Source organism: Haliotis rufescens, unplaced genomic scaffold, assembly GCF_023055435.1.
Source record: "Haliotis rufescens isolate VD_foot unplaced genomic scaffold, xgHalRufe1.0.p SCAF_22, whole genome shotgun sequence".
Taxonomy (NCBI): Eukaryota; Metazoa; Mollusca; class Gastropoda; order Lepetellida; family Haliotidae; genus Haliotis; species Haliotis rufescens.
Window position 1 is genome coordinate 2,258,649 of NW_025963913.1, and position 12,450 is coordinate 2,271,098.

General features: G+C 40.9%; 1 protein-coding gene across 2 annotated transcripts in view; it reads left to right on the forward strand.

The window, feature by feature from the left end:
* Positions 1-12,450, forward strand: part of LOC124136360 — a 58,453-nt gene that overhangs the window by 32,902 nt on the left and 13,101 nt on the right. For both annotated transcript variants that reach the window (XM_048401425.1, XM_048401426.1), the window contains 6 exons: positions 1,242-1,354; positions 1,805-2,025; positions 3,859-4,021; positions 5,199-5,471; positions 7,363-7,564; positions 9,025-9,170. In XM_048401425.1, coding sequence (XP_048257382.1) covers positions 1,242-1,354; positions 1,805-2,025; positions 3,859-4,021; positions 5,199-5,471; positions 7,363-7,564; positions 9,025-9,170 — 1,118 coding nt within the window. The remainder of the gene's footprint in view (positions 1-1,241; positions 1,355-1,804; positions 2,026-3,858; positions 4,022-5,198; positions 5,472-7,362; positions 7,565-9,024; positions 9,171-12,450) is intronic.

Here is a 12,450-nt window from a genome sequence, read left to right on the forward strand (position 1 = left end):
CAGCATGACGAGCAAACGCTTTAACCACTAGGCTCCCACTCTCTGAAACAGACTTTATGAGAAAGCTTATTTCTTTCTCTTTTGGAGGCATTTTTATCACTATGAAAACCATAAGGAAATAAATGCGCACATGACATATTTGGTGTCTGGTTCCTCTTTTTAAAGTAAAATGTATAAAAGTACAAAGTGACAAAATAGCTCATAAATGTAAAAAAAATAATTGCAAAAATATCTGATCTTTTACTCATAGATCTGGGACAGAAACAGTCTTCAGCAATCCAGGCTTGTCGCAAGAGGCGAATAACTGGGACCGGGTGGTCAGGCTTGCTGACTTATCATTGTATCCCACTTGCATAGATCAATACTTATGATGTCAATCCCTGGATTATCTGGTCAAGACTTGATTATTTGCAACCTCAATATTGAAGGAATATTGCTGAGTGTGGTTTTATACCACAAACAAACTTCACTTGAACATAGAATGTCAAATATAGATATTCCCTTTTGTTTTCGGATATTGTCTAGGTTAAATGCTAGTGAGTGATTAAGTCTGTACATGTATTGTTCATGGTTAAACCATTCTGATATTCACTGCAAATAGTGTTAAAATGAACTACAAGCCTCACTGTATTGAACATATGGCTAACAAAAATAATAGTCTTGGTTCTTAGGCACCGCCCACATCATCATAAAGTCTGCTGCACGTTTCGATTTAATTTCCATTTTCAAAAAAATTAAAAATATTATAATGCTTAAAAACAATGCACATGGCACATGGATACTTGCCTTTCCATGCACACTGCATTACTGCGCATCTCGTGTTATGGTCATGGCGGCAATAGGAGTTGATATGCTTGTTGATGTAGGGAGGCCCTTTCCCAGGTTGATGGTAAACAACTATTTATTAGGTTATATACTAGTTTGAACAAGCTAAAAAACCACCACCCACCCACTCTGTTTTCGAAAAAGCCATTGCCTAAGAACCAATTCTTTTACTTTTTTAAGTCTAATGCTAGGAATAGTTCTGTTTATCACATTATCCCTACATTATCACTACATCATTGTTAATGGGTGTCTTTATGTTAAGATCCCATGACTTGTGTGTCACATGAAGTGTATTGCACAATAACACTGTTGTGTTTGTTTTCATCACTGTTTCATGATATCAATTAATTCTGTATGATCAAGGGGTGTTTGTTAAAACTATTGTTCCATCAGTGATGTGAATGTTGTGGCTCCAGGATAAGTACAAGGGTCAACTCGCTGAGCTCCAGAAGATGATGGAGGTCCAGGACCAGATCCAGTATGATACGGAGGCTGACAAGGAGCTAGCCCGGCTCCAGAGGAAGGCAAGGTAAGGTGGACGGGAGCATACAGATGGAGGGATGGGCTGCATGGCTGCTTTCAAGGAAAGCGTTTTTCACAAATTCACAGTTATATGTGATCCTTTGCATTTTGAGGTGTTCACAAACCATATATTGAGTTACAATATGCATCAGAAACAATTTCCTCTTCCATTTTCTTCAATTTGTGTGTTCTATAGATGTTTTGCTATAGATGTTTGAATTTCATTCCATATATCCCAAAGAGACAATATTGGATCTCCAATATATGATTAATATTCTTAAGCATTTAAATTTGTTTTACTATGGTACCAATTTTCATATTTTGTCTGCATCCAGTCATATTTAAGTTCTTTACATTATTTCAATCGACTGCGTTTTTTGAAAGCATGAATCACGTATCACAGTCTCAAAAATTTGTCATTCACATTTTTTGCACTGTTTGCGTTTTGCCCTCACAGAAACTTAGTAGATGACTGGCTGGAGCACTACCGTCTAGCACTGGAGATGTGCACACCCACACTCAACTCCCTTCAAGACATGCCATCTGTACGGCGCCGATACGCCCAGTCGGCTCGACTAGCCGGGGACGTTGTCGGCAGCACCAGGAGAGGGTTAGTGTCCAGGTCGCCGGACACAAGTAATGTATTCCGGACACTGAGAGCCCCATCCGCTCCTGCAGGTAATGGGAGATTAGGACTGATTACAAAGTTCTGATCGGGTTTGACTGAGTAACAAAACTCTGAATTCAAGTTTAACATAAATTGACGATGAAATACTGCTGAGTGTAAAAATAAAATAAACTGCTTATTGTAAAAATGATTCATTCTTGAAACCACTAGGCATACCATTAGTAGCAGTATCACGAGGGGTACATGTGATTTTATGCAATCCTCGTTATGTTTTATACCATGAGCCGTCTTACCGACGTGTTTTAATATGACATTGTGAAAGAGTTAAAACAAATTCAAAATTAATAGAAAACAGCTGTTAAATTGATCCGAGGTTCACTTGCGCTATGTCATGTGACTTTCATTGACTCAGAAAAAGGGTGAGTCTTTTTACTTCAAAGTGGGTTTTAAAGGGATATATTCTCCCTCTTAGAAATCCATGAGCACTTCAAGTTGCTAATGTTCACATTTCTTTTGGACTGCTCACACATTCCTTTCGAATTCTTTATGTTTGAGTAAAAAGATAACGCTTCCATCAACTTCAGCATATGCATGATTAGATCAGCATCTTGTACAGAGGAAGATCAGTTTTCAATTTTTTGGTGTAACAATTATTATAAATATTAAACTTTATTCACACGCACACTCTCTCACTCTCGCATTCACTTGTTGCTATGGAGTTCCTTGGGTATGGTATGGGACCAGTGTGGTAGTGATTATGTGGGTCACTGGTATGTTGCTCAAGGCTACATGGGTAGTGCAACTACTGCTTCTGCAGAAATTCTGCAATCAGTCTGTATACTTAAGATCAACCTCATTAGAATCAGATCTTAGTGCTCGCTACTGCTAAGCAAAGATCTGAGGACATCCCATTACAGGTCACATCAGAATGACCTTCCACAAACTTTGACCAACCAGTAAAATGACTTACATGAAGTCGTCATTAGCGAACAAGAAAGCAGCTTTCTGAAGCTTTACAGCACTAGTTTCCAGACTATGCTTCCAGACTATGCTTTCAAAAATATTGTGACAAAGTTCTCGATTCACAATCTGAAAGGGGCTTTCGGGTAGACTAGTGGTTAAAGCGTTCGCTCATCACGCCGAAGACCCAGGTTCGATTCCCGACATGGGTACAATGTGTGAAGCCCATTTCTGGTGCTGGAATATTGCTAAAAAAGGCGTAAAACCATACTCACACATGCACACTCACACAATCTGAAAGCTGTACAAAACAGTTTTCAGGAATGCCGTATAGATGGCCGAGATTCAATGGTAGTACTTCCCATGGCACTGAATGTCTCTTCCGTTTCAAATGTTCATCGCATTGAAGAGAGATATAGACAATGATTTTGAAGGAATCAGTCATACAGCCAATAAGTTTCATTCCGAATACCCCGTGTTTATGTTTCCAAGTTTGCATGATTAGAAAACACATTATGACTTTACTTTCATTTTCCCGATCTGGTAAGCTACGCTCGGAAGGTGGTTCTTATGTGACAAGTAATGGGATATCCTCAGATCTTTGGATATGAGAACTAAGATCTGATTTTAATGAGATTGACTTGAATATGGAAAGGGTATTGTCAATTTTATTTATTATGAAGATAATATGTTAGTTTGTTGTTTACGGTGAAGTCAGCAATATACCAGGTATATGACACCTGTCTGTGAATAATTGAGTCTGGAACAGACAATCTAGTGACTGACATCATGAGCATCGGTCTACACAACTGGGATACTTTGACATTCATGGAGCCTGAACATTGAGCACCCACTCCAAGTTAGTTTGCTTGTCTTACGACAAACAGTAGTTTCTTAGGTCTAATAATAACATATTATTTCAGGGAATCAGAAGAGAGATTCATCAATGGCCGAGAGTCGTCAGCCATCACCTAATCGGTCGTCTATGGTTAAGTTTGAAGAGAAGTCAGAGATGTTCACATATGGACAGGGAGATGAAAGGACAGTGTCTCCTACTGCTGTATCTGTCATGAGAAGACTGTCAGAGTTAGTAAACTTTGAAGTCAGAGTTAGTAAACATTGCTGTCAGAGTTAGTAAACTTTGAAGTCAGAGTTAGTAAACATTGAAGTCAGTTAGTAGACATTGAAGTCAGGGTTACTTAACATTGAAGTCAGAGTTAGTAAACATTGCTGTCAGAGTTAGTAAACATTGATGTCAGAGTTAGTAAACATTGCGGTCAGAGTTAGTAAACATTGATGTCAGAGTTAGTAAACATTGCAGTCAGAGTTAGTAAACATTGCTGTCAGAGTTAGTGAACATTGCTGTCAGAGTTAGTAAACATTGATGTCAGAGTTAGTAAACATTGGTGTCAGAGTTAGTAAACATTGCAGTCAGAGTTAGTGAACATTGCTGTCAGAGTTAGTAAACATTGCTGTCAGAGTTAGTAAACATTGATGTCAGAGTTAGTGAACATTGATGTCAAAGTTAGTAAACATTGGTGTCAGAGTTAGTAAACATTGCAGTCAGAGTTAGTAAACATTGCAGTCAGAGTTAGTAAACATTGCTGTCAGAGTTAGTGAACATTGCTGTCAGAGTTAGTAAACATTGCTGTCAGAGTTAGTAAACATTGCGGTCAGAGTTTGTGAACATTGCTGTCAGAGTTAGTAAACATTGCTGTCAGAGTTAGTGAACATTGATGTCAGAGTTAGTAAACATTGCTGTCAGAGTTAGTAAACATTGCAGTCAGAGTTAGTGAACATTGCTGTCAGAGTTAGTAAACATTGATGTCGGAGTTAGTAAACATTGATGTCAGAGTTAGTAAACATTGCTGTCGGAGTTAGTAAACATTGCTGTCGGAGTTAGTAAACATTGCTGTCGGAGTTAGTAAACATTGATGTCAGAGTTAGTAAACATTGCTGTCAGAGTTAGTAAACATTGCAGTCAGAGTTAGTAAACATTGCTGTCAGAGTTAGTAAACATTGCTGTCAGAGTTAGTAAACATTTGGAATGGAACCTGGGTTGTTGGTGTGTGAGCTGAGAATGATCCATAGACAAGGGTAATAATTGTGTAGCGTTGTGAACATTCACTTAGAGAGAGTCTGATGCATTATAAATGGACGATTATTATTATTGTTGTTTTTGTTAATGGTATTGTTGAACTGCAACATGAATCCTACTGTTATTGTGCCAGCCATTTTATTTCTCCACCATTCTTCTTCACAGAGTTGGTTCCAGAGCCCAGTCAGCTCTCGGTCATTGTAAGTCTCCCACCCGACAGAACACCAACATGTCCCTGCCGGAACGCATCCGTTCTGCCACCTTGTACCACAGCACGTGTCCCCTGGCTGTCAGACAGTTTGCCATGACGGGGGTGAAGAGTCAGTGTCGATGTAACCGTTACGCCATGCCCAACATCACTGACATCGAGTTTGACGAGTTCATCCTCAGGGAGGCCCCACCATCCCAGCTCCAGATTGTGTGTGCTGTGTCCTCTCTGTAAGTGATGCTAATAATTGTTTGAGACTTACATATGGTTAAGACTATTTTTATCCTTGGGTATGAATTTTGGAAAAACATTGTGGGAGATGTTTCAGGGTAAGAAGGACAATCCTGTTTTGTTTCTGTTCTGAAAATTGGCTCAGTGTGCCATTCCAGCAGTCTGAATAAATGGATTATTAAGTTGTAATGTGTGTTATGAGAGTAACCTCCCTATCAACATGGATGAACCAAGCTCCTTCCCAGCGCGTGACACCTGCGTTACACTCTCGGTAACATCGCTGACACCAGTGTGGGCGCGGCCATTACAAGAATCTTGAAATATGCCCTCCAACCCCATATGTAGTAACGTTTATACTTTTGTTTATGTCTTTGGGAATGCCATCATATTTCAATTTGAAAAGGTTTACGACTCACCATGTTTTCCAGATGAATTTATTTTGAGGTTTTGATAATCAGATTGGTTCGAGATTGCAGACTAACGGAAAATCAACCAACTTCTCCCTTACATTCTTACTATATCAATAACACAATAATAGTTTTAATGAAACAGAAATTCAAATTGACAAACGAAGAAAGTAATTTAGCAGCAATAAGTGTATTCGGCGTCACGACAGTCGTCACTTGTTTGTAAACATAACGGTCATTCGGTTGCGAGTTCAACTCCAAGCATGGTTGTGGCCACCTATTCACAGTGGGGAGTTTTGACTGGTGGCAGCGATGGTATAGAGAGCTCTGCGAATGGGCTATCGCTGTGAGGAGCTTGATGGATGAACAAGCACATTCATGGCAGACATGTTTTTTGAGTCATTGAACCTGTCTGGGGTTTGTAATTACCTTTATTTTGCCGTCTGTAAGGCAAGTTATTTGTTCCTTGAATTAATGGAGTTTCAACGGGGTCGCCCTGTACACAGGTTAGAAGAGTTTTGATGTTTTTCCCCCCAACACAAAGAGCATGTAACACCAGAAATTCCATGTCAACAAATCTGTTCTCAAGTACACAAATTAATCATGTAATTACACAGTCTGGTTATAAAATGTGTTCATTGTATATCTGGATTAATGTTAGTAACCTATTTTATTAATTTCATTCAAAATTTGTTCAATATCGATTTGGCCAAATCATGTGCGAAGTGATCAGTAGATCACACAACTCACCGTTATTGACAGCAACCATGGTCAGATTACCGCTATTGATGCCTTGAAACGAATTTTAGTGGACAAAGAATGGACATGTATATATCATAAATACCATACTTTGACTCGTTGAAAGTCATATTTGTGGTAGTTTTGTCCATTATGTCAACATAAAGTATTCGCCATTGTGAGCACAGGAGCATCAACAGTGATTGGTCAAATTGTTCCATACGTAAAAAATATACGGCAATAGCGATCATCTGTGCCAAAGTGCTACGCTTATGGTTATTAATTATTTCAAATATATGTAGTAAAGCTGCAACTAAAATAACATGATATTTGAACATATTATTCCTGATAAAATAATAGTATCATAAACAATTCATTGTATCAAAATTCTTTAAAGTTTTATTATAAAGTAATTTTTAATAGAATCACCGGTAGATTGGGAGAAAACGTGGGCACCTGATTGCTATTTCCGGGTTAGTTTACGAGAAAATACTCACAGTAATCTTAATCTCATATAAAAAATGCCTAGCAGAACAGGAAAAAACAATTTAAATGGTAAATCTTCATGTCTATTGATGTTTTATTTCAAATTTCAAATTTGTATTGACCAAGTTTAATTGTTATCACCTGTTTTTACCTGAAGGATACAATGTCATGTGTTTCTATGAGCTGGGTAGTTTCATTAATTAGCAACGCCTGATAATTCTCTTTCCCTGGTGCTAACCTTCCCCTTCCACCCCGGCAGCTACCCCCATGCTACAGGGGCTGAGGACATGTTGAACCATCTGTACAACAACATGAACAGGAACCGGACACGCCCGTGCACCCAGTGTCGAGGCGACACGTACAGGATATTCAAGTACGATATCAACACAGCAGCAGACATGTCTGACCACACTCAGCCCCTACTCCTCACCAGGCACAACGTGGTTCCAGGAATGTTCCTGGTAGGTACTGGAATTGTCTTTGTTGTAGGGGTGGCAAGAGTGTTCCTGGTAGGTCCTGATATTGTCTTTGATGTAGGGGTGGCAAGAATGTTCCTAGTAGGTACTGGGGATAGGTCCTGGAATTGTCTTTGATGTAGGGGTGGCAAGAATGTTTCTGGTAGGTACTGGGGATAGGTCCTGGAATTGTCTTTGATGTAGGGGTGGCAAGAATGTTTCTGTTAGGTACTGGGGATAGGTCCTGATATTGTCTTTGATGTAGGGGTGGCAAGAATGTTTCTAGTAGGTACTGGGGATAGGTTCTGATATTGTCTTTGATGTAGGGATGGCAAGAATGTTTCTGGTAGGTACTGGTGATAGGTCCTGGAATTGTCTTTGATGTAGTGTAGCAAGAATGTTTCTGGTAGGTAGTGGGGTTAGGTCCTGGGATTGTCTTTGATGTAGTGTAGCAAGAATGTTTCTAGTAGGTAGTGGGGATAGGTCCTGGAATTGTCTTTGATGTAGTGTAGCAAGAATGTTTCTGGTAGGTACTGGTGATAGGTCCTGGAATTGTCTTTGATGTAGTGTTGCAAGAATGTTTCTTGTAGGTACTGGTGATAGGTCCTGGGATTGTCTTTGATGTAGTGTTGCAAGAATGTTCCTGGTAGGTACTGGGGTTAGGTCCTGGGATTGTCTTTGATGTAGTGTTGCAAGAATGTTTCTTGTAGGTACTGGTGTAAGGTCCTGGGATTGTCTTTGATGTAGTGTTGCAAGAATGTTCCTGGTAGGTACTGGTGATAGGTCCTGGGATTGTCTTTGATGTAGTGTAGCAAGAATGTTCCTGGTAGGTACTGGTGATAGGTCCTGGAATTGTCTTTGATGTAGTGTAGAAAGAATGTTTCTGGTAGGTACTGGTGATAGGTCCTGGGATTGTCTTTGATGTAGTGTAGAAAGAGTGTTTCTGGTAGGTACTGGTGATAGGTCCTGGGATTGTCTTTGATGTAGTGTAGCAAGAATGTTTCTGGTAGGTACTGGGGTTAGGTCCTGGGATTGTCTTTGATGTAGTGTAGCAAGAATGTTTCTGGTAGGTACTGGTGATAGGTCCTGGGATTGTCTTTGATGTAGTGTAGCAAGAATGTTTCTGGTAGGTACTGGGGTTAGGTCCTGGAATGTTTCATTACAAACTGTTAGTGTCAGAAGTCACTGTCTCTTCAAATTCTTCTCATGGGATCCCAGTTGGAAGAGCTCCCCAAACCTCTTTTACTTGTCTGAAGAGGAAACTAAACTGGTGGACATGCTGTGACATCGTACCCTGATGGTGCGGTACTCCTAATATCAACCACTGGTCTGTCTGGCCCTGACTTTTTACAGGCCTTCAAGATATGGCTGGGATATTGTTGATTTTAATGTGAAACAACTAAAACACTATGCACCATTCAGATTCATAGAAGAAAGCAACTGAAAAAACTTTTTTTTGTTTACAGATCTATGCTGATGGCCGCCTCCTGTTCTGTGATCACATCTTCAATGGCTATGGCAACACCAGCAGAAAGGACTTCAAGAAGCAGATCATGAAATCAAGGCTAGACTCACTTCAGGGCTTCTCCCTGCCTAAAGATTTCAGATTTAGGTGAGTAGGACATTTGGAAAAGTTATCACCTGAATCCTATGTCTCCATCAAACCAGCACTGATCACCTCTCTCAGCTTGGGGGTGGGGTAGCCTATTGCTTACGGAGTTCACTTGTCACGCAAATATTCCAGGTTTTATTCACCACATGGAAACACTGTGTGAAGCCCATTTCTGGTGTCCTCCGGTGTGATATTGCTTGAACATTGCTAAAAGCAGAATAAAACCATACGCACTCACTCATGAATATACAGGGTAGAATAGGTCTTCAGCAACCCATGCTTGCCTTAAAAGGCGACTATGCTTGTTGTACGAGGCGACTAACGGGATCAGGTGGTCAGACTCGCTGACTTGATTGATGCATGTCATCGTATCGCAATTGCGTGGATCGATGCTCATGATGTCAATCTATGAACAGTTACTGCTTGCTCCATTTGCGCCAAATCATCAACTTCTCTCAAGTGAAACAATCTTCTCTCAGATCCATCCTACAGACTCAAAACATTTGGCTGGAACGCCATCCCTCTTCAAGCTGAAACTCTTACAGAGCTAACCACAAATCCTACCTGTGTGCTAGCTGCTATAACAGTGTTTATAATCTCATTTCTCTCTCCTTTTAACATTTTGCAAACTCAGTATTTCGATGCGTAATTTTACATGAATTTTGTTTCCTTATTCTTCCTTGTTGCACTTTGAGCAGTTATTATACCCCCGACCTTTTCTCTTTTCTCTTAAACTATTCAGTGGATTCATCTCAAACTTAGTACATATAGTCTGTGTCATATGGAGGGGTGCAGTCAAAAGAAAAAAATGCTTTTATTAATTTTCCATTTTTTTTATGAATTTTTCAAACCCTAACCCTATCCTAGCTATTTAATTTGAAACTACTGACACACTAGGCGGGTCGGGGGTATTAGTGAGCCACGCTCACTTTTGCCCTTGTTCTTGTCTGTTTAAAGTGCAATTTTAATTAATATTATTACTACTACAACTACTACTACTACTACTACTACTACTACTACTACTACTATTACTACTACTACTACTACTACTACTACTGTTATTGTTGTTGTTGTTGTCATTTATCACCTGAAATAAAGACTTATGGTATGAGTGGACCTTTGTTGGTCAGTGTTGGCCGACCATAATGTCAATGTTTGGAGACCACCTCGGTGAGATGTTTGCCCTCCGAGGAACGTTGACATAATATGCTTCTGGAATACCAAACACTGTAACACCTCTGATGTAAAGCTTCTCAAGATAATCACATTCCTAATCTAAATCTAAATGTAAATCTCCCACCCTAGGCTACAAGTTCGTGAGGTGCAGTCAGTCTTGACATCCTCAATCAGGGCTTACATATGTAGAACTATGGCCCATGTCATGGTCATATAGCATATATGTTTAGATGTGGAGCACACCTGCCCACCTGACTGGACAGCATAGTATGTGATGATAGACATCCTCAGTCAGGGCCAAAAATCATAACAGCAATGCCCAAACTATGTATTAACATAGTTATAAATAACAATCACATTACAACGAATGAATGCCTTGTCTGATCCAATAGGAGGAATGGTATATTTGTCTGGATTACTTGTATGTGTTATGAGTAATAAGAGGATTAGGTCATAGGATATATGTGATCTTTTCAGTGTTTGTATACATGCAGTAATATGTTACATAGCTGTCTGGCAAAATATGACTCATATGTCTTTGAACCAGGCTAATGTAGCATTGCTGCCAGAGTAAATCCATGTTACTGGGAGTCCATAACCATATGAGAATATTTATCTTATAATTTTCTTATACACTTGGCTATGATCTATTTCAACCATTAGCACATCAGGGTAACTCTGATGTAGAAGCATGGATACAGTAACTTGCACCGTAATAACCCAATCCCAACCCTCACTGCCAATACCCACCACTACCAACTCCACCATCAACCCCACTGCCAACCCCACTGCCAATCGCCACCTCCACCATCAACCCCACTGCCACCCTCACTGCCAATCACCACCACTGCCACCTCAACCATCAACTTCACTCTCACTGCCAACCCCACTGCCAATCACCACCACTGCCACCCTCACTGACAATCACCACCACTGCCACCTCAACCATCAACCTCACTGCCAACCCCACTGCCAATCACCACCACTGCCACCCTCACTGCCAATCCCCACCACTGCCACCCTCACTGACAATCACCACCACTGCCACCTCAACCATCAACCTCACTGCCAACCCCACTGCCAATCCCCACCACTGCCACCCTCACTGCCAATCCCCACCACTGCCACCTCAACCATCAACCTCACTGCCAACCCCACTGCCAATCACCACCACTGCCACCCTCACTGCCAATCCCCACCACTACCACCTCCACCATCAACCCCACTGCCACCCTCACTTACAATCCCCACCACTACCACCTCCACCATCAACCCCACTGCCACCCTCACTGACAATCCCCACCACTACCACCTCCACCATCAACCCCACTGCCACCCTCACTGACAATCCCCACCACTGCCACCCTCACTGACAATCCCCACCACTACCACCTCCACCATCAACCCCACTGCCAACCCCACTGCCAATCACCACCACTGCCACCCTCACTGCCAATCCCCACCACTACCACCTCCACCATCAACCCCACTACCACCCTCACTGCCACTATTCCCACCCCTACTGCCACCCCATATTCATGACGCTGAAATTAAAGCACCCATCATTCTTCTAACAGTCTTTAACTGCCTCCAAGCTCACCTTTGAGTTCAGTGCTAATTCTACACTAAATTATAAATCCCTTAAAATCTGTTCAGCCCTCATTTAAGATGAGATCACTCGATCATTTTCAGATGGGTTGATTTCCTGGGACATTGGCTCATTGTCATCCGAAATGTCCTGAAGATTTTTATCAAATTTGGTTAGGATATAGAAAAATATCCTATCAAAAGCTCTAATCATGGAAATGTCCTATTGCCATTTGTCTCAAGCAAACCCACTGCTTGACATTGACAGGTGACCAGTAATAAACTGTACAATAAGTTGTGTTACTGATTATGTGAAGATCCAAGATAGAATTGGTCTTCAGCAACCCATGCTTGTCATAAGAGGCCCCTAGCAGGTTCAGGTGGTCAGGCTCACTGACTTGGTTGATGCATGTTGATTGTGTATATCCATGCTCATGTCAGGCACTGGATTGTCTGGTCTAAACTTATTTACAGACAACCATCACATAGCTGTCATGTTGCTAGTGTAGTGTTTAAC